Genomic DNA, 25912 nt, shown 5'->3' with positions numbered 1-25912 from the left:
AGCTAAATTTGAGTCGAGATGAGTCGACATATTCGACGGGGCGGCGTCGAATGCCAAAAACGGCTTCATTCTCTGCTTTTGATTTCACCATCTACAGAAAAAAATTTTAAGAAAAATTGTAACAATCGCTACGATTAATTTTTAGGTGTGAACGGCTTATGAAAAAGAAGAAACAATAAAATGATAATATATGACACATTAATTTATCACATAACAAATTTATGTTTAATATTTATACAATAGATACGTATTAATTAACACTGGATAATTTCTTTTATAGTTTTATTATATATTGTTTTTATTACATTTATATATGAAATCTATGTACATTTTTATATACATAAGGAAAATATGGCAATTTGAGTTGTGTTTTTTATAATTGAACAAAAAAAAAAAGTGTCGAAAAAAGTCGTAATGAGAAAATATTAAATATTTCGCCCAAATCCTCAATAGATAAACTATAAATGGAAATAACCCCTAAGAGGAATATTTTATGAAACAAAAGATAAACATATTTTTCCCAAGAGTTAGAAAACTTGCATAATGATAAAAGAAATGTTTAATGGCAACATGAGTATAAATAAATATAATGGGCTGGGATTAATCATTCATATGCATGAATGTTTAACGTGGCAACCCATTACAATGTGTGTTTCCAATGTCGATATGAATGATAGGCTTCTTCGATCTTTAGAGCACATGGAGGAAAAACAAAAATTCGTTATTACTCTTGATGAGGATATCATCCTTTTATATCAATTCATCAAAGAGGGTTCATATCTAAAACTAAATGGGGGGCAAATAATTGAGAATCTAAAGGGCGCGTTTGCACAATACGATTTATCGTACAGGTTGCATCGTCATCGTATCATTTGAAGGTCTCTGTTCACGGTTGCCACAGTTGGTAGAATTCTACCAAAAATGGTAGATTTTTTATTTATTGTTTGGTAGAATTCTTGATGTTTTGGTCGATTTTTGTAAAGCGGTACTTCATAAATAGTCCATAAACATAAACTTTCGACAATATATTCTATAGAAACAAAATTTCCTATAGAAATAAAATATTGACAAAATTTTCAATAGAAATAAAATTTTGACAAAATTTTCTATAGAAATAAAATTTTGACAGAATTATCTATCGAATCAAAATTTTGACAAAATTTTCTATAGAAACAAAATTTTCTCTAAAAACAAAATTTTCTATAGAAATAAAATGTTGGCAAAAATTTCTATAGAAATAAAATTTTGACAAAATTTTCTATAGAAATAAAATATTTTTTTTGGTAATTTTTTAGTAAAATTTGCTACAATTTTGGTAGAAGTGGCTGAAGTGGCACCCGTGTCTCTGATACGCACCGGGATTTGTTGTACAAAAATTCTTGAGGGTTACCTGTAGCACGCGGGCATCTTCAAAGTAAGTGGATTTGATTTTCATTTGATGTTCAATTTTGTTGTATAACATTTAGGTCAACTCGAGCACAGAGAATGAAGCCGACCCATATTTATCGGCGACAACTGTTTCAAAGGGTTTTTCTCTGTGGCACCGGCTTACAGACTGTGTCGATAAATTTGGTACAGTCAGCGGTGAATAGTTAGCCGTTGGAGATTCTACGAAATCCCTGTTGAACAAGTGTAAGAATAATTGCTCAATTAATCGCCATCGCCGACTATTTTTGGCCAATTCAATTTTGTTGTATAACTTTTAGGTGAACTCGTGCACAGGGAATGAAGTTGACCTATTTTTATCGGCGACAACGGTTTTAAAGCTTTCCTGCGGCAGCGGCTTACAGACTGTGTTGATAAAATTTGGTGCAGTCAGCGGTGAGAGATACTACGAAATCGCTGTTGAACAAGTATAAGAATAGTTGGAGAACTAATAGTCATCGCCGATTTTAGCCGTCGCCAACTATTTTTGGCCAGGCGATATGTAGACACCAATCAATAAAAATTTTTTGGCCCGCGTTTACTAGCACAACGAGTCAGTTGCTTCTAAATCCAGTAGCGAGACTCGGCGGCTTCATTCTCTATTCTGGCATGTCTGAGTTTCATCTTAATGATTTCAATAACTGCTACATTAGAGAAGTCCTTAACCTTGACATGAACAGAGAATGAAGCCGACCTAGTTTTGTCGGCGGCGGATGACACTAAAATTTTTAAATTCAGCATTATAAAATCAATTTGAAGTTATCCAAACAACAATGAGATTAGTTGTACAATCAATCGTAAAATCAAATTTGCAAAATTATTATAGCCACTCGATCCTGATTGGTTGTGGGTGAAAGGTTCAAAATTTTGGCATGCAATACAACAATTATTAAAACATTTTTCTGAGTCGAGATGAGTTGACATTTTCTGCGGCGGCGTTGACTGGCAAAAATGGTCGGCGGCGCTGCTCGGCGGCTTCATTCTCAGAGCATGTATCCCCCAAAATGTTGTAAAACAAATCTTGTCTACTGAAAGAAGAGGCTTCTTATCGAAATATTAGACAAAAGCAGTTTTCTTTTCATGCAAATGCATTTTAATAAAAAAGATGAGAGACAATCATTGCTACGCTTGTCATAAATTCAGCTTTATTTGCACTTAAAGAAAATACTTTTGTCTAAAATTTCGTTCTTGGGGAAAGCGGGTACCGGTACAGACCTTTATAAGCGATTTATAACACACTTAAGGTGGAATTACATACCATGCGTTCAATGCGTCCGATGATTGAAGAGTTGAAATTTCTCTTTGAAATCAAAAGCTCGAATAGTCTGCCGCAAACAGAAAAAAATCAACCCTTCCATTAACGCACGCATGACCGCATGGTATGTAATTCCACCTTTATGTGTACAACCTTTTGGGAATTTTATATAAAACATTTGGCATCCCTGATTTGAATTAATTAGGATCCAAATCATGGTTGCCATGTGTTTCATATTAAATTCCCAAAGATTTGTTCAAACTAAATTTCACTATGAATGGAATGAATAGACATAATTTCACCAGTATGTTGTATGACAAATCGAATAGCAAGAACGCAAGCCCTGAAGGTGACTACTTAACTGTAACGATAATAAATGAATAAATGAGAATAGAAATGAAAACGACCGCGACATTATGTGATTTCTTACTTTATGATTTAGTGGCAGTACGTTTAGTTAGTGTCTTTGAAGAATCTCGACTGTTGATGACTTCAGCGTGGAAACCAGTCTCCCAATCAGCATAGTATTTAACGGTACGCACATTGCCATCCGGTTCCACCAGAGAATATTCACCTCTGACCACATCTCCATCACGTTCTTCACGTTGATGTTTAATATCTCCCGTTGTGGGATCGTTTACACCATATTCGAACGCATAGCGTGGATGATCATTCTGTAGTTTGGAAGGTATTTTAATTGGATCCGTAATTATTAATTTGTTTGTGTTTTGTACTTACGAAATACTCCAAATGGCGATCAGTCATTACTTTAATTTTTGCAGGTTTTATTACAGGCGCTGTCCTTAGATAGGCTGCTGGTGTAAGGGCATGTGAACTTAATGCCGGAGCCACAGGAGCATATCTATAGAAACCTGCTCCATGGGGTCCTATACCACCTATGCCATGGTCATAACCACTTAGGGGTCCCAAGCCTCCATGTAAACCTCCTACAATAGTTCCTCCGCTACTATGTCCAGTAAAATGTCCTCCACTTCCCGATGCAGCATGGGTAGCATGTCCCAAAACTGTTTGATAGTTCAATGCTGGAGATGTGCCGAAATGACCCAAACTTACGGCTCCATAGTATCCTGAAATCAAAACAATAAAAGAATTAGTAAAAAGGTGAATCCACTGAAAAGTCCCCCGAGATGGTCTTCTTTCTTTCTAAGTCACCTAAGATTTAACTGCGGGGATCTTACATCTCTAGACGCTATGAGGACCACAGCCGCTGCCGCTTTGGAGGTACTGATTGGAGTTATCCCACTCGATCTACACGTAAGCAGAGCTGAGGGACCACCGTGGTGCAATGATTAGCATACCCGCCTTGAATACACAGGGTCGTTGGTTCAAGCCCAGTTTCGACCAAACACCAAAAAGTTTTTCAACGGTGGATTATCCCACCTCAATAATGCTGGTGACATTTCTGAGTGTTTCAAAGCTTCTCTAAGTGCTTTCACTGCAATGTGGAACGCCGTTCGGACTCGGCTATAAAAAGGAGGTCCCTTGTCATTGAGCTTAACATAGAATCGTGCAGCACTCAGTGATAAGAGAGAAGTTCACCACTGTGGTATCACAATGGATTGAATAGTCTAAGTGAGTCTGAAATATCGGGCTGCCACTATGCCTAACCTAACCTAGCAGAGCTGACACTTAGAGGCTTAAGAGGTAGGACACGCTGAGGAGTACTGGCTGCAGGCATACTGAAAGTCTTGCCGGGCATTATAGAGAGACGGACCATATGGCCACGGAGCATGTTTATCACCACAAAACGACACATATTATACCAAGTATGGAGGAGTGGGAAGACAGGAGGATACCCTATGGAACCCTAGAAGGAATTGGCAGCGGCATATATTGCAGTGAACTGGGAATTAGGTAGTCTTACACGAATTATTTTTTCTGAGATTTCTGCAAACACAAAGGCTCCTGAGTCGCTGTGAGGCCATTATTCAGGAGCGATATCAGCTTCTTCATCGACAGTCAAGCAGCTAAAAAAGCATTATGCAGTGCTGATATATGCTCTAAGGTAGTCAACCGCTGTAGTAGAGAACTCAAGGTTCTCACTGAACAGCATAATATAACTCTGTGCGGGGTACCTGGGCACTGTGGGGTAGTAGGATATGAGGAGGCGGATGTGCTAGCTAAGGAGGGCGCTCGAATAATTTCATAGCGGACGTTCTTCCTCCACTATCTTCTTATCATTACAGAATAGAGGTCAAATATGATGAACTATGGCGAAGACGCTGTGTCTCTACGGATTGTTGCGAGCAAAACAAGTTGATATGGGACGAAAAGAACCGAAGGAACTGCGGCCTTTGATTGACATCATAACAGGACATACCACATTTGGGAAACACATGGTAAGCATAGGCCTTAAAGATGATGACGTCTCTGGATGGTGTCAGGACCCGGAAGATACGGAAGACTCGTACCACTTCCTGTGTCAGTGTTCAACATTATCCTTTAGAAGAAACAAGATACTGGGCTCCTTTATTTCAGACTCTCACTGATCTAAGGAAATGTAGCTTACTTTCATCATTGATTGTTCTAAGATTTCTTTTAAAGTAGACGGACAAGCGGAAGTTCTGAGACTATTTCAAAGGGGACCATATCGGAAGGAAGAAGCTGGAGAGATTCCATCACAATGGACCTATATTGGTGGACATCAATTTAACACAAAATCGTGTTGATAGAACTCTTCCCTCCGCAGCGAAGAAATTATTTCTTCCCATATTTTAGCAAATGTTGCCTGTCCTAGAGTGGCTAAAATACGTCTCCACAATAGTTTTCTACCAGAATCGGTGACGTGTCTTATAAAAACAATACAAGAGATTTTAGAACAAGCGTCCCTAACATACATCTTACTGAAAGAATCGAAATTCAGTAGCTTTGTTTTCTTACCTTCACCTGCTGCTCCGTGACCAGCTGTTAGTCCAATACTGGGAGCTTGTAAAGGCTTTGTTACATATGCGGTTCCAAGGCCTTGCTCTAAAGCCAAGTCATGACCTTCTAATCCTTTGGTGACATAGGCTGTTGCACTTCCACCCTTAGACGATGCTGCATGTGAAACAAATTGATGCGACACTGCTCCATGTCCAGAGCCAACGGCAAGTTTAGCTAAAGGACCCGATGATCCCTCTACAACAATAGGGGAAGTAAATGTCGACGGTTTTGTTAGGTCCACACTACCTGATAAAGGCTTTGACACGTATTGTTGAGAAACAGCTCCTCCAGAAGTGTGATAAGATGCAGCGCTATGCTTGCTATAATCTGCACCACTTGACACTTGAATAGATGGTGTTGGGGCCAATGGCAGGATATGACTGGGTGCCGCGATTTTAGCTCCGTAGACAGGAGCCGAAATTAAAGTTCCGGTTATTGCTGGTTTTGCAACATATTGATGAGATATGGCTCCATGAGATTCATAGTTACTGCCACTTATATGTGTGGCTGATGGTGCAGAATAGGTGAACGTTTTTGTAATAGTTGGTGCTGATAGTACAGCTACGGGTTTGGCAGCGAATTGGTGTGCAATGCCTCCAGATGATATGCTCTTGAATGAGCCTTCGCCAGCCTTTACTAAGAGTGGATTGTAGGCGGGTGTTGCGAGAGGGCTAATTTTGGCTACAGCAATGGGAGCAGGTGCTGTATAGGTCACACTTTGACTCGGCTTAGAGACATATTGATGGGAGACAGCTCCACCGGAATAGGAGTCGGAAGTAATTGTTGTCACCTTATTGCCATAAGCAGCAGGTCCAGTCGTGTATTGGGTGTGTGCTGGGGCAACATACGAAAATATTTTGGTGGTAGCTGGAGCTTTGTAAAACGTGGCAGGTTGGGGCTGTGATACATATTGGTGAGAAACTGATCCTCCGGAAGCATATTGACCAGCGTAAGATGCTCCACTATATAAGGGTTTGGACGGTGCACTAATCAAAGTTGGCTGTGCTTGATATTGATGGGCTATTGCTCCTCCATGTAGCCCCTCATATGAGGCTGATATAATTGGGGCTGCTGGGGCATAAGTGGCCACTTTTGGAGATGCATAAATTTGAGACGATTTCGATAGGTACTGATGGGAAATGGCTCCACCACTTTGATATTTAGTTTCCGAAATTGAAGGTTGGTTATAGGTTAATACCGCTTGAGGAGACGTATATGTGGCAATTTTTGCTACGGCAGGGGCTTGTACGATTGTTGCCTGGGCGGGCTTGGATACATACTGGTGTGAAACTGCTCCCGATCCTCCGCCACTTTGATAGGTTTTGGTTATTGTGGGAGCTGCGTATGTTGCAACTTTTGCAATTGCTGGAGCCTCATACCCAGTTACCTTTATAGCCGGCTTCGACACATATTGATGAGAAATAGCCCCTCCCGAGGATGAAAACTGATGTGAGCTTTGTCCTTCGTATGTGGCTACCTTAGTTGCGGCAGGAGCAGAAACATAATGTGTTGCGGCTGGGGAAGTTAACGTAGCTATTTTAGCCACTGCTGGATAAGCGGTAATATGGGCAGCTGGCTTGGAAACATATTGATGAGATACAGCTCCTCCGCCTGTAGAAGAATAGCGGGAGGATCCCCTGTCGTACGAAGAAGATGATGAATAGTCCACTTTAGCTACAGCTGGAGCTGCTACAATGATTCGAGAAGCTGGGGCAGGGTCAGCAACTATTGTGGGTTTGGAAACATATTGATGGGAAATCGCACCACCACTTCCTGATGAATAATGAGCAGATCCTTCTCCAGACGTGTAAGTAGTAACTTTTACAGCAGCAGGAGCAGAATAGGAGGCCACTTTAGTAATTGCAGGAGCCTGGATTATAGTAGCCTGAGCTGGTTTTGATACATATTGATGGGAGACAGCTCCCCCACTTGATGAGTAATGGGATGAACTTCCTCCAGAAGCTGCGAAGTGCGACGAACCTCCATCAACCTTAATCACAGAGGGTGTAACGTATGCGGCAACCTTACCTACAATTGCAGTAGGTTTGGATACGAACTGATGTGAAACAGCTCCGCCGCTGGACGAAAAATGGGATGAACCACCACCGGAGTAAGAGGAGTCTATTTTGATTGCAGAAGGAGCGGTATAGGCAACTTTCGCAATAGCAGGTGCGGCAGGTTTAGATACATACTGATGGGAAACAGCACCACCGCCGGAGGACAAATGAGATGAACTGCCATCAGAATATGAAGCAATTTTAACAGTAGCGGGAGCGGAATATTCAACTTTCGCAATAGATGGAGCCACTGCAATGGCTGGTTTCGAAACATATTGATGGGACACAGCGCCACTTCCAGATGAAAAATGGGATGAACTTTGTCCAGAAGAGTATGAACCTGTCTTAATAATTGCAGGTGCAGCATAAGCCGTCACTTTCGCAATTGCAGGAGCAGACGCAATTACTGGCTTAGAAACATATTGATGGGAGATTGCACCACCACCACCACTTGAAGTGAAATGAGCTCCATTTCCCCCAGACGAGTAAGATCCAACCTTTACAAGGGTCGGTGCAGAGTAGGTTGCCTCTTTAGTCACGGTGACTGTAGCTGGATTGGAAACAAATTGATGGGAAACAGCACCGCTGCCGGATGCATAGTGGGTCGAGCTTCCTTCTGAGGAATAGGTGCCAACCTTGACGATGGCAGGTGCGGGAGTAGCATAAGACACTACTTTGGCAATAGTAGGAGCTTGAACTATTGTAGCTTGAGCTGGTTTCGAGACATACTGATGTGACACTGCTCCGCCACTAGACGAGAAATGAGACGAGCTTCCGCCTGATGCATATTGAGCAGCACCGCCATGAGCATACGCAGGAGCAGAGTAAGTGACAACCTTTTCAATTTCCGGAATAACCTGAGCTGGCTTTGAAACAAATTGATGGGAGATAGCACCACCACTGGATGAGAAGTGCGAAGATCCTCCATCCGAGTATGAAGTCACTTTGGTCGTTACTGGAGCAGCGTAAGCAACTTTTGCGGCGACAGGAGCAGCTACAAATGCCGGTTTAGATACGTACTGATGGGAAACAGCCCCACCACTGGATGAGAAGTGCGAAGATCCTCCATCCGAGTAAGAGGTCACTTTGACCGTTGCTGGAGCAGCATATGCAACTTTTGCCACTGCAGGAGCAGCTACCAATGCCGGTTTAGATACGTACTGATGAGAAACAGCCCCACCACTGGATGAAAAATGCGAAGATCCTCCATCCGAGTAAGAGGTCACTTTGACCGTTGCTGGTGCAGTATATGTGATCTTAGATGGGTCTGGCAACACTAACGGTTTCGATACATGTTGATGGGAAATTGCACCGCCCGTCGATGTAAAATGGCTGGAACTACCTTCAGAAGAGTAAGAGCCAACCTTAACTATTGTTGGGGCTGGAGTAGCATAGGTAGCTATCTTGGCTACCGGAACTGTAACTGGCGCTGGTTTTGAAACATATTGATGAGAGATCGCTCCTCCTCCTGCTCCGCCCGAGTGCCCACTAACTAATGTTGCTGGGGCAGCATATGTTGCCACCTTAGCTACGGCAGGTGCTGAAATGTATTTAGTGACTGTTGGAGTAGCATACCCGGTAATTGTGGTGGCAGGCTTAGAAACATACTGATGAGAGATAGCTCCAGCATGACTTTCTTCCGTGGATATAGATGCAACTTTTGTTAAAGCAGGCGCACTATATGCCGTGCTTCCATGGGAATATTTATCTCCGGAAGCACTGAAGTGGGCTGAGGCGGGAGCAGAATATGTGGCAACTTTGGCAATTGCTGGTGCAGTCACGTAGCCTTTGATGTGAGTTGTGGGTTTGGATACATACTGATGTGACACAGCTCCACCTGAGGCATACTTAAAGGACTCTCCTGACGACAATTTTATCGAAGGCGCTGCAGGTTCTGCAGCTGGTGCAGCATAGGTAGCAACTTTTGCTACGACTGGAGCAGGAGCATATGCTGTAACTTGTGCTGGCCTAGAAACGTATTGATGAGAAATAGCCCCACCACCACTGGCGGAATAATGAGAGGAGCTTCCACCAGAAGCATAGTGTAGTGAGCTACCTCCACCACCACCACCTCCAACATACTTTGTTATTGTAGTCGGAGCAGATATGGTGGCAACTTTAGCCACAGCAGGTGCAGCATAAGCGGTTATATGGGCAGTAGGTTTGGAGACATGTTGATGGGAGACAGCCCCACCGGATGTATGGTAAGAACCCTCCGATGAGTAGGTGGCAACTTTAAGAGGCGTTGAAATGTAGTGTGAAGGTGCTGGTGCGGCATATGTGGGTATCTTGATTGGAGCCGATACATAGTGCGTTGGTGTTGACACATGCTGTTGGGATACAGCTCCAAAGTCAGATTTTGAATAACTGGCTCTCTCAATGGTTGGCAAATATGCCTTCGATAATGCAGGTGCATACGCATAGGCGGCTGGTGAGGCTGGCACTGTTTTTTCAAATAGATGTTGGGCACCCGAGAATGCTGATGAATGACCATCAGAGGAAGCAATTGATGATATTTTTGTCACAGTTGGTGGCCCATAAGAAATTTTCGGGGCATAGCTTATATAACCAGGGGATGTATATGTTTCGATCTTCGAAAATCCTGGTGTGGTTTTCGAAAAGGTGTAACCGGGTGAGGTGAACGATTGAATTTTTGTAACTGCCGGGGCACTGAAAGCTATTTTTGAAATGTCCCCCGAGAATTTATCACCTATTGTGGCAGGCCCGCTGGGAGAAATGTATGTGGCACTCTTGGCTATTGTAGGTGTTGAGTGACTGTAGGTGTAGCCCGGAGATTGATAGGTTTCAACCTTCGATGTAACAGTTGCCGGTGGTAGATAGGCATTCTTTGTGTTGATAACTGGTGTCACCAGATTTTTGAATTCAATACCCGATGGCACAACAGCAGCATATTTAGAGGCAGGTGATTTATCGGCATATGTTATGCTACCACCCTTGGCATAGGTTACAGCCGGTTGAACGATCGAGCTCTTGACGGGAGCAACGTATTTTGTTATTTGCGCTGGGCCCGAACTATGTGAATAACCAGAAATACCCGCCGATGATTCATATGAAGAGGATGATGAACTCGTCGAAGAATATTGCAGTTTGCCATTTTCCGAATAGGATGAAATTTGCGGTGTAACTTTAAGTGTTGTTTCGCCCGGAGCTATGGAGAACTTTACTTGCGGCTGGGGATATGAATAACCAGCATCTACAACGGCTTGTATACAATCGGCTAAGGACCGAGGTGTCGAATCTGCCAATACTGTACCGCATAGGCACAGAATAGCAAGAACGAACTGCAAAAAGAAGGAAAAAACAGAGCAGATGAAAGGAAAAGTTCAAGGTCATTTGGAGGATAAATTATGATGATCATAAGGTGGCTGAGGATATATTGCTTATTAATTTAAGTGTATTTAGCAAAATTGGGACTTAACAAGTGCAGATAGATCTCAAAAGACGGGGTCATTTATGGGCCAACATTTATGCCATAAAGGTCCTTTTCAGAGTGTCCAGGTTTGAAAGGCTTCACTGTATATGAATTTGGCGGCTGATGATATATTGCTTATGAATTTACTTTAAAAACGCGGTCATTTAAGGGTCAGAGTTTCCATAGGGAGTAGAATTAGCATTGTAACTATGCGTGCCAAATTTGGTTGCAATCGGTTCAGATTTAGATATAGCTCCCATATATATGTTTTTCTGATTTCGACAAAAATGGTCAAAATACCAACATTTTCCTTGTTAAATCGCCACTGCTTAGTCGAAAAGTTGTAAAAATTACTCTAATTTTCCTAAACTTATATTACATATATATCGAGCGTTAAATCATAAATAAACTTTTGCGAAGTTTCCTTAAAATTGCTTCAGATTTAAATGTTTCCCATATTTATACCCTTCACCACTACTGTGGTACAGGGTATAATAAGTTTGTGCATTTGTATGTAACGCCAAGAAGGAGTAATCATAGACCAACCTTTTAGTATACGGATCGGCTTAGAATTAAATTCTGAGTCGATTTAGCGATGTCCGTCTGTCTGTCTGTTGGTGTATTATTGTGTGCAAAGTACAGCTCGCAGTTTTAGTCCGATTGTCCTAAAATTGGTATCGAAAATTTACATCTATAAAGTGGTGCAGGGTATAATATAGTTGGCCCCGCCCGACTTTAGACTTTCCTTACTTGTTTTTTACTAAAATTGTGTTCCACCCTAGTGCATTAGCCAACTTAAATTTTGAGTCTATAGATTTTGTAAAAGTCTATAAAATTCTGTCCAAATCGAGTGATATTTAAATGTATGTATTTGGGACAAACCTTTATATATAGCCCCCAACACATTTGACGGATGTGATATGGTATCGAAAAATTAGATCTACCAAGTGGTGCAGGGTATAATATAGTCGGCCCGTCCGACTTTAGACTTTCCTTACTTGTTATACCCTGCGCTACACTGTGGAACAGGGTATTATAAGTTAGTTTTTTTACTAACATTGCGTTTCACCCTAGTGCATTAGCCGACTTAAATTTTGAGTCTATAGAATTTGTAGAAGTCTATCAAATTCTGTCCAGATCGAGAGATATTAAAATGTATGTATTTGGGACAAACCTTTTATATATAGCAACCAACACATTGACGGATGTGATATGGTATCGAAAATTTACATCTACAAAGTGGTGCAATACTTTCAAAATCAAACCTTTAGATTTAAACATCCGTAACTTGAGGTTTATAAAACATTGTCAGTTAAAACAAGGAAAGTCTAAAGTCGGGGCCGACTATATTATACCCTGCACCACTTTGTAAATCCACATTTAGATACTATATTAAATCCGTCAAATGTCTTGGGTACTATATATAAAGGTTTTTGTCCCAAATACATACATTTAAATCTGACTCCATCTGAAAAAAAATTTATAATCTACACAGAAAAAAAAGTGTCTCGTAAATTTAAGAAGATTTTTACAATAATTTATTACAAGAATTTTCCAGAATTTTAGTTCATTTTTCGTATCTTCAACGAAAATTAACTACTCGAAAGGAAATTTTACAAAATCTAAGTAGCAATCGTTTAGTTCATGGCCTACAAAATACGATGGAAATTTCCTTAAAAAATTTCTTAACTGGTAGTTAAAAATTCGTTTGTTATGCTATAAAACTACTTGTGAAATGTAAAGTATTTTCTAAATAATAAGTGCAATTTACTATAAGATTTTTTTGTATGAGAAAATATTTTTTTACGAAAAATGAACTTGAAAGTGGATAGCAATTTCTTACTGACAATTCCTATGGTTAATAATTGTTGGTAAAAAATTTCCCAATGAAATATTTTTAGTTCACATGTAATTAAATTTATAGACATTTTCGTCAAAAATGGGTAGTTATCATTTCATGAAGTTTTTGCTAATTTTAAGTTAAACGTTTCATCGTTCTTATACTGATATGCATTTAAGAGTATTGTTTTTAGAGTAAATTATGGACAGGTGCGATGAACTAATGCATAGTACAGAGATCTTTCTCGTCAAATTGGAATATGTTTAATGTAAAGATGATGTTACTTGATTTTTTTTGAGAGTGAGAGCATGCAATGCAATAATGAGAAATGGTAGCGAGTGATGGGGATGTTGTGTATATCTGAGCGTGGGGTTGTTTTTGTTCTTTCAGTGGTTTGTGTGTGTGTTTATTATTGGCGAATGGTTTATTTGTCTGGATGAGGTGTTGTTTTCAATGAAGGCACATGGGTTTTTGTTGTTGTAGGAATGTTTTGGTTTTGCTTGGTTTTGTTTGGCATGGTTCAGTTGTATAGTTGGCGTTGGCGTGGGCTGTTGCATCTTTTTAGCAAGGGAATATAAAGGTATGGAATATTTTGGTTTTTAGACATATATTGGTGTTTGTTTATTAAAACTTTGAAATGAAAGTTATTAATATTTTAGCGATGAGATGTACGATGGCGAAGTGACGATCGGTAGCTTAGAAAAAAGTTATTAAGAATGTTCAATATTTAGGAAAAATGCTGAAATGGAAAGTATATTGCAATTGTTTTATCTAATTTAATTTTTATTATTCAATGTAAAAAATAAATATTCAATTTCAGAGTAACTCCAGATGAATTTGGAAAATTGTTTGTTACACCTCAGCGTATAGTTTAATGATAAATAGGTAAGACTTCTTTTTCAATGTGGTTTTCTTTTAAAAAATAATATTCTTTATGTATATTATTATTTGCTAATTATTATTATTTTTTTAAACAAGTTTCATGGTTTTCTTTGTTGTAAAAAAATATCTAAGTTAAGAGCAACCCCAGATGGATTCGGGCAAATTTTTATATTTCTCCTCAGCGTATAACTTAATAGAGAAGTGGTAAGTTTTCTTTTAAAAATTGGCTTTCTTCTCACTAGAATATTTACGTTTTAATGACATTTTTATTGTCCAAAATTACAGGGTTTAATACCTTATTTTAGTATTACTTTAATCAAATATTTTTGGAAAATTTTTGTTACACCTCAGCATATAGTTTAATCATAAATTGGTAAGTATTCTTTTTAAAATGTGGTTTTCTTTTAAAAAGGATATTTTTTATTTATATCATTATTTGCTAATTATTATTATTATTATTATTTTTTTTTTTTTTGAAACTAGTTTAATGTTTTTCTTTGTTGTAAAAAAAAATATTTAATTTCAGAGCAACCCCAAGATGGATTCGGGCATATTTTTATATTCCTCCTCAGCGTATAATTTAATAGAGAAGTGGTAAGTTTTCTTTTAAAATTTGGCTTTCTTTTCACTAGAATATTTAAATTTTTATGACCTTTTTATTATCAAAATTACATGTTTTTAATACCTTATTTTAGTATTACAATAATCAAATATTTTTGGAAACAAATTTAATATTTTTATTGTAAAAAACAAATATTTAATTCAGAATAACAATTTGGAAACATTTTTATGAATTGGTAAGCTTTCTTTATTATTCTTTTAACCAGAATATTTAGTTTTTTTATGCATATTATTTCTTTAATTAGATTTTTTGGAAACCAATTTAATGTTTTCTATTTAATGTAAAAAATAAATATTTAATTTCAGAGTAACCCCAAATGAATTTCGACAACTTTTTAACCTTAGTGTACAATATAATAGAGAATTGGTAAGTTTTATATTAAAACTTTGGCTTTCTTTTAACAAGAATATTTATTATATTATGTCCTTCACATCGATAACAACACAATTTTATGAGTTAATATATTACTTAATTCATTAGTTTTCTAATTGTTTCAGGTACAAACTTTATGAGGTACGTTTATCTAAGAAAAGTTGAATTCCTTACACCATTTAATAAAATGCCCCCAATATGGTAAGTTACAAGCTAATTTAAAGATATTAAAAATTATATTTTATTACATGTTAATTTTTAACAATTTTCATTATTCCTTCCATTTTTTTCAGCAAGATATGTGAATATACTAACGATGAATAAAAAACTAAGGAAAAGTCAAAATGTCCAAATAGCGAGTTAAAATAAACTACTTTCTTGTTCCACGTGGTCATAATTTTTATTCACAAAAACATTGTATTAGAAACTCTCATCATAAGTTTTTATAATAAAGTACTTTTGATTAAAGAAAGTTGAATTTTAATGTATGAAAATTTTCATAATAGTAAAACGGGTTGTTGTTCCTTTAATTATTTAATTTCTCTGTACTGTGGAATGATTGATTTAAAAATAGTTTAGTCGTCGACATTTTAAGGAGACTGTTAACCACTTTTTATTATCGGGTTTCCCAAAAAATAAGCAGGTAAACCAAAATAATACTGACTTTTTAACTTGGTAGGGGTATATAAATCTTATGGTGTTGTAAAAATGAACTAAAATACAATGTTATAGATTAACTAAAAGTTAAGAGAATTATAAACTAGACAAGTTGAAAAAAATCTTAAGGGCTAAATCATGGTCAATATTACTACAGTTTAGTTCATTTTGCAATGGAAAAGGGTTCACTGTTTTTTCAGTGTATAGACTTAAAATTTAAGAAAAAAAAAATATGGGAAACATTTTAATCTGAACTAATTTAGTGGCAACTTCGCGAAAGTGTATTTATGATTTATCGGTCGATAGATATGTATTATAAATAAAGGCAAATTTGAGTCACTTTTACAAGTTTTCGACTTAGCAGTGGCGATTTTATAAGGAAAATGTGGGTATCGGAAAAACATATATATGGAAGCTATATAGAAATCTGAACCGATTTCAACCAAATTTGACATGCATACTTAGTATTTTAATTCTACTCCCTGTGCAAAATAAAATTTTCTATAAAAATAAAATTTTGACAAAATTTTCTATAAAAATAAAATTTTGACAAAATTTTCTATAAAAATAAAATTTTGCAAAAATTTTCTATACACGCAAAGAAAAAAACGTTTGGAAAACGTGTACCGAAAATGTTTTTCTTTTGTTAGAGTTTTTTGAATTTCTTCGAAAATTTTAAACTTTTATCACCAAAAAAATTAGTTTGTTACAAAATTTTTATTTATTCAATAAAAAAAAGTTATATTTGAAACAACAACACAGTCCATTTCGTTTATATCAAACACTGTTCTTTTCTGACTTTAGGTATTTAATAAGACACATTTTACAGTTCAAAATGTAATATAGTACAATGTAATGTTGAACATTTTTTCGGAATCTTCCGAACATATCTGGAATATATGTAAAAAAAACAAAAAAAAACTTTGGTCGAAGCAGGGATCGAACCCACGACCCTTGGCATGCAAGTCGGACGTAGCAACCACTGCTCCACGGTGCCAAACTAAATGTTTGTTTCTATTAAATAAACTTTGTTTATTCGGTTCGTGGGCGCCGCAAGCTATGCTATATAAATATAACTTATATGGATAATTATCTATTGATGACCATAACAGGTACATAGCTCAATGGTTAGTGTGTTGGCTTACAAAGTGCATGGTCCGCGGTTCGATTCTCCGTCCAGGCGAAAGGTAAACAAGTGTATACGGCCGTAAGTTCGGCCAGGCCGAAGCTTATGTACCCTCCATCATGGATTGCGTAGAAACTTCTTCTAAACACTGCCATCCACAATCGAATTACTTAAGTTGCGGTAAGGCTTGCCGATGACAAGGTATCTTAAAACCTCCTAACACGATCTTCTAAATTGTATGTAAGTCCATACGTGGTATATATTAAATCAAAAAAGATCGATCCAATACGTATATAATTCAGTTTGAAAAAGTAGAAATAAAATTTTAACAAAATTTTCTATAGAAATAAAATTTTCACAAAATTTTCTATAGAAATGAAAATTTTGACATTTTTTATAGAAAGAAAATTTTGACAAAAATTTCTACAGAAATAAAATTTAAAAAAAAATCTATAGAAATAAAATATTGGTAGATTATTTTTGGCTCGAGTGGCAACCATGATAATGAACCGAATAAAATTTGAACAAAATTTTCTGACAAAATTCTGACAATGATGAAAATTTTATTATGAACCGAATAAAATTTTAACAAAATTTTCTCTAGAAATAAAATTTTGACAAAATTTTCTATAGAAATAAAATTTTGATAGATTATTTTTGACTCTAGTGGCAACCATGATTATGAACCGATATAATTTCAGCCGGATCGGATGAAATTTGCTTCTCTTTTAGGCTCCGCAAGATAAATCTGGGGATCGGTTTATATGGGGGCTATATATAATTATGGACCGATGTAGACCAATTTTTGCATGGTTGTTAGAGACCATATACCAACACCATATACCAAATTTCAGCCGGATCGGATGAAATATGCTTCTTTTAGAGGCTCCACAAGCCAAATCTGAGGGTCCCTTTATATGGGGGCTATACGTAAAAGTGGACCGATATGGCCCATTTTCAATACCATCCGACCTACATCGATAGCAACTACTTGTGCCAAGTTTCAAGTCGATAGCTTGTTTCGTTCGGAAGTTAGCGTGATTTCAACAGACGGACGGACGGACATGCTTAGATCGACTCAGAATTTCACCACGACCCAGAATATATATACTTTATGGGGTCTTAGAGCAATATTTCGATGTGTTACAAACGGAATGACAAAGTTAATATACCCCCATCCTATGATGGAGGGTATAAAAAGGTATTACAGGAAAAGGTGTTAAGAACTAAAAAACCTCGTGGATGTGAGAAAGATGTGAGGAAAAATGCAATTAGCAAGAAAACAATGTTTTTTTTTTGAGTTAGTCTTTATGAAATTGTTTTTACATCCTGGAAAAGAATAAACGTTTATCACAAAAAGCATATACTTTTCTTCCAAATACACTTCCTTACAGCGAAAAGCAAATAAGAAACGAACTTTGTTTGTCTAAAATTTGGTTTGGGAGGAAAGAATTATTTTTTTGCGTGTAGAAATAAAATTTTGAAAAAATTTTCTATAGAAATAAAATTTTGACAAAATTTTCTATAGAAATAAAATTTTGATAAAATTTTCTATAGAAATAAAATTTTGACAAAATTTTCCATAAAAATAAAATTTGGATAAAACACATTTGGATAAAACAAAATTTTCTATAGAAATAAAATTTGGTAAAAATTTCTATAGAAATAAAATTTTGACAAAATTTTCTATAGAAATAAAATTTTAACAAAATTTTCTATAGAAATTAAATTTTGACAAAATTTTCTATGGAAATAAAATTTTGACAACATTTCTATAGAAATAATATTTTGACAAAATTTTCTTTACTGACAAAATATTGACAAAATTATCTATAAAAATAAGATTTTGACAAAATTTTCTATTGAAATAAAATTTTGACAAAATTTTCTATAGAAGTAAAATTTTGACAAAATTTTCCATAAAAATAAAATTTGGATAAAATAAAAATAAAATTTTGAAATAAAATTTGGCAAAAATTTCTATAAAATTTAAATTTTGACAAAATTTTCTATAGAAATAAAATTTTGACAAAATTTTCTTTAAAAATAACATTTTGACAAAATTTTCTATAGAAATAAAATTTTGATAAAATTTTCTATAAAAATAAAATTTTGATCAAATTTTCTATAGAAATAAAATTTTGATAAAATTTTCTATAAAAATAAAATTTTGATCAAATTTTCTATAGAAATAAAATTTTGACAAAATTTTCTATAGAAATAAAATTTTAACAAAATTTTCTATAGAAATAAAATTTTGATAAAATTTTCTATGGAAATAAAATTTTGACAAAATTTTCTATAGAAATAATTTATTATTTATTTATTTATAGTTGATACTAAATTTATAGTAAATATAATATTAGTATAAATATATAAAAAAGCATTGGCAACTGAGGCCATCAGCTAAAAATAATATTTTGACAAAATTTTCTTTAGAGACAAAATATTGACAAAATTATCTATAAAAATAACATTTTGACAAAATTTTCTACAGAAATAACATTTTGACAAAATTTCGTTAAAACATTTAAACTTCGGCACATTTACAATTCAAGGGATATTTGTGCGCCCAAAAAAATTGTCGCTAATAGGGGGGATCACAATATCAAATATTGCAAATGCTGAAATAATGAAACATTTCTTTCAAAAAAAAAAAAAAACATGATTCTTCAAAAAAACCAAAAAATTTTGATTAAAAATCCCAAAACATTTTTTTTTAATTTGGTAGATTTTTGGTAAAATGTTCTTCAAATTTGGTTCGAAAACCTTTGTTGTTAGTACCTTCTCCTTTTAAAGTCATAATTTATTATGATCTTACATTTTTTTTATAAATAAATAATTTTCTAACTTTGGTAGATTATATTTGGCACGATTGGTTATATTACGAAATATAATTTTCCAAAATTAATATACGTCCCTCGATTATGTTTGCTTTTAGAGAGCCGGTCATGATATTGAATACATATTAGGTCAACAACAATAACTTCAAGGTAAACTTCTTATAGAATTCTACTCTTATTTAGAACAATTCGCCAATACAATTGATCATTGATCTTTTTTTTTTTGAAAATAGCCTTACATTACTTTTTATTGTATGTGGGTGAATTGTTATGATCAGTAAAAGTTGATGTAGGACAGTGGTAGGAATAGTAAGGTAATGGAAGTGGAAAGTCAACCAAAATGCATACTACACAAATTAAATTTTAGAATAGCTGTATAGCATTTTCATATGAAATTTAAATAAATGAATCCTGTTTCATTGCAAATGTAACGTTTTTTTGCATACAGAAGGACGGAATGGCTAGTACCAAATTTCAACCGGATCGGATGAAATTTGCTCTTCTTATTGGCTCCACAAGCCATATCTGGGGATCGGTTTGCATGGAGGCTAGCGCCATGTACCAATTTTTAACCGGATCGGAAGAGATTTGATCATCCAGGAGGCTCTGCAAGCCAAATCTGGGGATCATTTATATGGGGCTATATATTATTATGGACCGATTAGGAAAATTTTTGAAAATTTGAACCAGATCGGTTGAAATTGGCTCTTGCAAGAGGTTCCGCAAACCAAATCTGGGGGTCGGTTTATATGCGGGTTATATAATTATGGACCGATATGGACCAATTTTTGCATAGTTGTTAGAGCTCATATACTTACACCACGTATAAAATTTCTACCGAATCGGATATATTTTGCTCCTGCAAGAGGCTCCGGAGGTCAAATCTGGGGATGGGTTTATATGGGGGCTATATATAATTATGGACCGATATGCAGCATTTTTTGTATGGTTGTTAGGGGGCATATACGTACATCATGTACGAAATTTCAACCGAATCGGATAAATTTTGCTCCTGCAAGAGGCTCCGGAGGTCAAATCTGGGATGGGTTTATATGGGGGCTATATAATTATGGACCGATATGAAACAATTTTTGTATGGTTGTTAGAGGTACATATACGTACATCATGTACCAAATTTGAACCGGATACGATGAAATTTGCTTTTCTAAGGGCTTGACAAGCCAAATCTGGGATCGGTTTATATGGGGGCTATATCTGAAACTGGTCCGATATGGCCCAGGTGCAATACCATCCGGCCTACATCAATAACAACTACTTGTGCCAAGTTTCAAGCCGATAGCTTGTTTCGTCCGGAAGTTGACGCGATTTCAACAGACGGACGGACGGACATGCTTAGATCGACTTAGAATTTCACCACGATCCAGAATATATATACTTTATGGCGTCTTAGAGCAATATTTTGATGTGTTACAAACGGAATGACAAAGTTAATATACCCCCCATCCTATGATGGAGGGTTTAAAAAAAAAATTCTATAGAAATACAATTTTGACAAAATGTTCTGAAGAAATAAAATTTTGTCAACATTTTCTATAGACATACAGTTTTGACCAACTTTCTATAGAAATAAAATTTTTACAAAATTTTCTATAGAAATAAAATTTTTACAAAATTTTCTATAGAAAAAAAATTTGAGAAAATTTTCTGTAGAAATACTTTTTGACAAATTTTTCTATAGAAATAAAATTTTGACAAAATTTTCTACAGAAATAAAATTTTGGCGAAATTTTCTATACAAATAAAATTTGAGAAAATTTTCTATAGAAATAAAATTTTGAGAAAATTTTCTATAGAAATAAAATTTTGAGAAAATTTTCTATAGAAATAAAATTTTGAGAAAATTTTCTATAGAAATAAAATTTTGAGAAAATTTTCTATAGAAATAAAATTTAAGAAAATTTTCTCTAGAAATAACATTTTGACAAAATTTTCTATAGCAATAAAATTTTGACAAAAAATTCTATAAATTCAATGTCTTAGAAAATTTTGGAAAACGTGTACCGAAAAAGTTTTTCTACTGTTAGAGTTTTTTTTTTGTTGAATTTCTTCCAAAATTTCAAACTTTTATCATCACAAAAAAAAAAAAATTATACAATTTTTGTTTTTTTGCAAAAAAAACAAAAAATTTTTTTTGATCCAAAAACGTAGTTCATTTCGTTTATATTAAGCACTGTTCTTTTGTGTCTTCAAGTTTTTAATAAGACACATTTTGAGGTTTCATAGTAAAAATTTAATGTATTGTGTGATCTTTTCGGAATCTTTGGAATATACGTACAAACTTTTTGGGGTTCTGTCGAAGCACGATTTGAACCCACGACCCTTTGTATGCAAGGCAGGCATGCTAACCATTGCTACACGGTGGCCAAATAAATGTATATTTCTGTTAAATAAAGTTTCATCACATCGGCTCGTGGTCGCCCAAAACTATGCTATATAAATATAACTGTTTGCATGTGCGTTGATGGCTACAGCGATAATACTCTGTTGATGATGCTTCTCAGTCCAGGCGAAAGGTAAAACTTAAAAAAAATCGAATAATTTCTTCTACATTGGTTGGATTACAGAAAAAGATGCTAATAACTAAAAAACCTCGTGGAAGTGAGAAAGATGTGAGAGAAGTTGCAATTAGCCAGAAAAGCAATTTTTTCGCGTCAGTTTTTATGAAATTGTTTTTACTTCGTGTAAAAGAATCAACGTTTATCACAGAGAGTATATACTTTTCTTCTAAATAAACTTTCTTACAGCGAAGAGCAAATTTTGAAACGATATTTGTTTCTCTAAAATTTCGTTTGGGAGGAAAGAATTATTTTTTTTTACGTGTAGCCTTCATTCTCTCGGTATTACTATAAAGGATATTTTTTTTTTAGCGACAAACATTTTCATCAACAAAAAATTACCCAAAAAACTCATTATGAACTTTTTCTGGCAAAGTGATTTTATTTACAACAAATGAGGTTATTTGATTCTTGGGTTTTTTTTTTTTACTGTTAAATTCAATTTTTTTGAGTTATGGTTCCAAAACATATCTCAATCGCTTGTGTGTGTATATATCCACTTAATAGAAGGATAACCCTCAATTCATTGCAAACAGTTTGTAGTAAACAAATTTTGTTTACTATAAATGAATGAATTCTTTTGGGCGGAGTATAAGCGAATATTTGGTAAGCCTTCAAAAGAATGATGTTATGTTTTCCTATTAAATCCATTTTGTTTTGGAATTTCCAAGTTCATTTAAAATTTTGAATCACTTAGTTGAACACCAGTATTTTTCAGTGAAAATATTTTTTAATGTCATGCGAGATATTGAAGCAATTCTGTAAATTTCGGATATTGTTAGAAGTTTTGAACTTTGTCTCTTTCACATCACGGCATAATAATCCATTTCGTGGGGATTTAGTTAGCACATAACGATCAAATAGATTTTGTCATATTTCTTTCTTTCTGTTTCTTAATTATTATCATCATAATTTATTTCGAATATATGTATATTTTTGTTCAGTTTTAATATTTATTGTCCTTTGAACAATATTTCCCATAAAGGACTCACCTTCATTATCGTTTAGTTTTAAGAGCACTCAATTATTCGTATTAGTTCGTATTTATTCGTATCTTTGATTTATTCTAAGATCACATATACACTCACACACAAAATATCCTTTTGAGTTTTTCGTTTTAATTATTATTATTTTTTTTTAATATATGTTTTATTAGTTTTCTTTTATTTTTTGGCAATCTATTTTAATAATCCTTATATCAGTGGCTGTACTGGAAATCCATGAAGTTGCCAGATTTTTTTTGATGGTATAATTCCAATATTCGGATTCTTAAAACCAAATATGCTTGATTCTTAGACCGTTCCGTTTGTTTCTTTAGAATTAATCGTAGTATTTGCAGCCCCGGTGAAGTGGAGCACCGCGAGTTACTGATGGCCAGCCAGGCCCTATAAACGTTTATATACGGTCAAAGTGAGTGTAAAATAAAACAAACGCAACTGACTTGCCGTCATGTAATGACTGCTTGACAAACTGATCTAAGTTTTCGGTTTTGTGCGAACACGCATAGACTTTTTACCAGCTACTCTTACCCGGTGGAGTCAACTGCAGCAGCAATGGTAAGGCAAACTTCCAACAATCCAGTCAGTCAGGCAGCCAGCATCCATTGGAGGAGCTATCTAGAGACAAATATTAGACGAATATAATGTACAAAATTGGTGCAATGTGAATTCTGCTAACTACCACATGTGCGCCTGCGCGCATGAGCAATGCGCTTTTGCACCCAGATCTGCCAAAGTGTTTGACAAAGTTTTTGCTGTCATACCTGCAAAATATAACTCAATTTTGTAAAACGATTAGTACACAACAGTCGACAGATATATTGACGACAATTTCTAGCGGAACGTTTGTTTGACTCTACTCTGCTCTGCTTACTAGGCAGAATATATGTTTTTTTTTTTAATTCTCTCTAAAACAAAATCAGAGCATATTTGGTTTGAATTGTTAATGTTTTATTTTTTTTATATAAAAACCAAATACATTGAATTAAAAACTCGAAGTCTTTTATAAAAAGAAAAAAAATATTGTAGGCCTAAAATAAGGTATCTCATACTGAAAGAGTTGCAAACAACATCGAGTCATAAAGCAACTGAGTTGCCACCTAATTATTTACTAAATGGCTCTATAGAAAGGTCCTGGAATTCTATGGAAATTTGATCCGTTATTATGGCTCCAAAGCATTTCGTAGTTACTTACACACTCTTTTCGGGAACAGAGGCTTCCTAATTTCCCAGAAGGTGTCAAAGTTAATACTTGATCTCTGAGCGATTTTGTATCTTCAGCTGAAATCAATCACTCGCTAATGAAGTTGGCAACGCAACGGATGACTAGAAGTTGGTAACATGTACCTATTACGAAGACACTGACATTATTCGTTGAAAAATCTGGCAATTTATTACCCCTAGAACAAACAATAGCCAAAACATAACAAAGACATGTTTATCTATTAGGGTGGGTCGAAAAAAAACATAGCCAATGCTCACATACAAGATAAGTTTGCACGAAAATGGCAAATCACTCAGTTATCCGATCGAAACAAGATATTCGTTTGAAAATTTGCAGGGTATTTGCGATATTGCTCTATATATATAGGTATAGGCTCCATCTCCAGGTTTGAGAACTTAAGCCTTAGGGAATTGGAATTGCCACTTCTCTTACAAACTACTTTTTAGCTGAGGGGGAACTGTAGGCTGAAAGGTCTCTGTGAGGCTTGAAGGGTTTAGTGAGAGACCTATAAGCCCATAAGGTCCAAGTGTGAAAAGTATAGGCCGTAGGTTTTTGTGCAGTTTCATATTTGAGTTCTTAGACCTTATGAAAACGGAATTGTCACTAATCATTGCTCGAGCAAACTCCTCTTTTAGCTGAGAGGGAAGGTAGGCTGAAAGGCTCTCAGTGAGGCTCGAGGGTCTTAGTGGGAAATCTATAAGCCCGTAAGGTCGTAGTGTGAATACTGCAGTTTCAGATTTGAGTTCTTAAGCCTTGTGGAAACGGAATTGCCTCTAATAAAGGGTGATACGGTCAAAATTTGGTCAATATAAACTTGACGTATTTCTTTCAATTTTGCATTTAAAAAACCTGAACACCTCTCATTTTGAAGGTGTGTGTGTATAATGTTGCACCTATTTTGATTTTGGAATTCACTCTTCAGTTGTCAAAATGCCGTTCAAGCAAGAAGAGCAGCGTATCAAAATTTTGCTCGCGCATCGCGAAAATCCGAGCTACTCGCACGCAAAGCTGGCAAAATCGCTAAAAGTTGCCAAATCAACCGTTACAAATGTAATTAAAGTGTTTGGGGAACGTTTGTCGACAGCCAGGAAGTCTGGATCGGGGGGAAATCGAAAACCGGAAGCCGCTGAGACGACAAAGAGAGTTGCCGGTAGTTTCAAGCGAAACCCTAACCTCTCTCTCCGAGATGCCGCAGATGCCGAGATGACGAAGTTTGACTGCGTAGTAATGGACGACGAAACCTACGTCAAAGCCGACTACAAGCAGCTTCCGGGACAGGAGTTTTATACGGCAAAAGGAAGGGGAAAGGTAGCAGATATTTTCAAGCACATAAAACTGTCAAAGTTCGCAAAGAAATATCTGGTTTGGCAAGGCATCTGTACCTGTGGCTTGAAACGCAGCATTTTCATAGCTTCCGGGACTGTCAACCAAGAAATTTACGTAAAAGAGTGTTTGAATAAACGTCTGCTGCCTTTCCTGAAGAAACACGGTTGTTCCGTACTGTTTTGGCCGGATTTGGCATCTTGCCATTACGGTAAAAAGGCCATGGAGTGGTACGCCGCCAACAACGTGCAGGTGGTTCCCAAGGACAAGAACCCTCCCAACACGCCAGAGCTCCGCCCAATTGAGAAATACTGGGCTATTGTCAAGCGGAACCT

The 25912-nt window shown here is 35.7% G+C and overlaps 1 protein-coding gene across 1 annotated transcript; it reads right to left on the bottom strand.

Moving 5' to 3' along the window:
• Positions 1 to 1322: 1322 nt before the first annotated feature.
• Cpr76Bd (Cuticular protein 76Bd) lies at positions 1323 to 23387 on the bottom strand. The gene is made up of 5 exons (XM_075304737.1): positions 23024 to 23387; positions 5582 to 10982; positions 3419 to 3768; positions 3111 to 3354; positions 1323 to 3041 (listed from the first exon to the last, which is right to left on the bottom strand). The coding sequence occupies exons 1-4, from the start codon at positions 23027 to 23029 to the stop codon at positions 3112 to 3114; spliced, it is 6000 nt and encodes a 1999-aa protein (XP_075160852.1). The 5' UTR covers positions 23030 to 23387; the 3' UTR covers positions 1323 to 3041; position 3111.
• Between the last annotated feature and the right edge of the window lie 2525 nt (positions 23388 to 25912).

Source organism: Haematobia irritans, chromosome 4 (genome assembly GCF_050003625.1).
Source record: "Haematobia irritans isolate KBUSLIRL chromosome 4, ASM5000362v1, whole genome shotgun sequence".
NCBI lineage: Eukaryota > Metazoa > Arthropoda > Insecta > Diptera > Muscidae > Haematobia > Haematobia irritans.
Note: the sequence above shows the minus strand (reverse complement) of the source record. Positions and strands in the feature narration are given on the sequence as shown.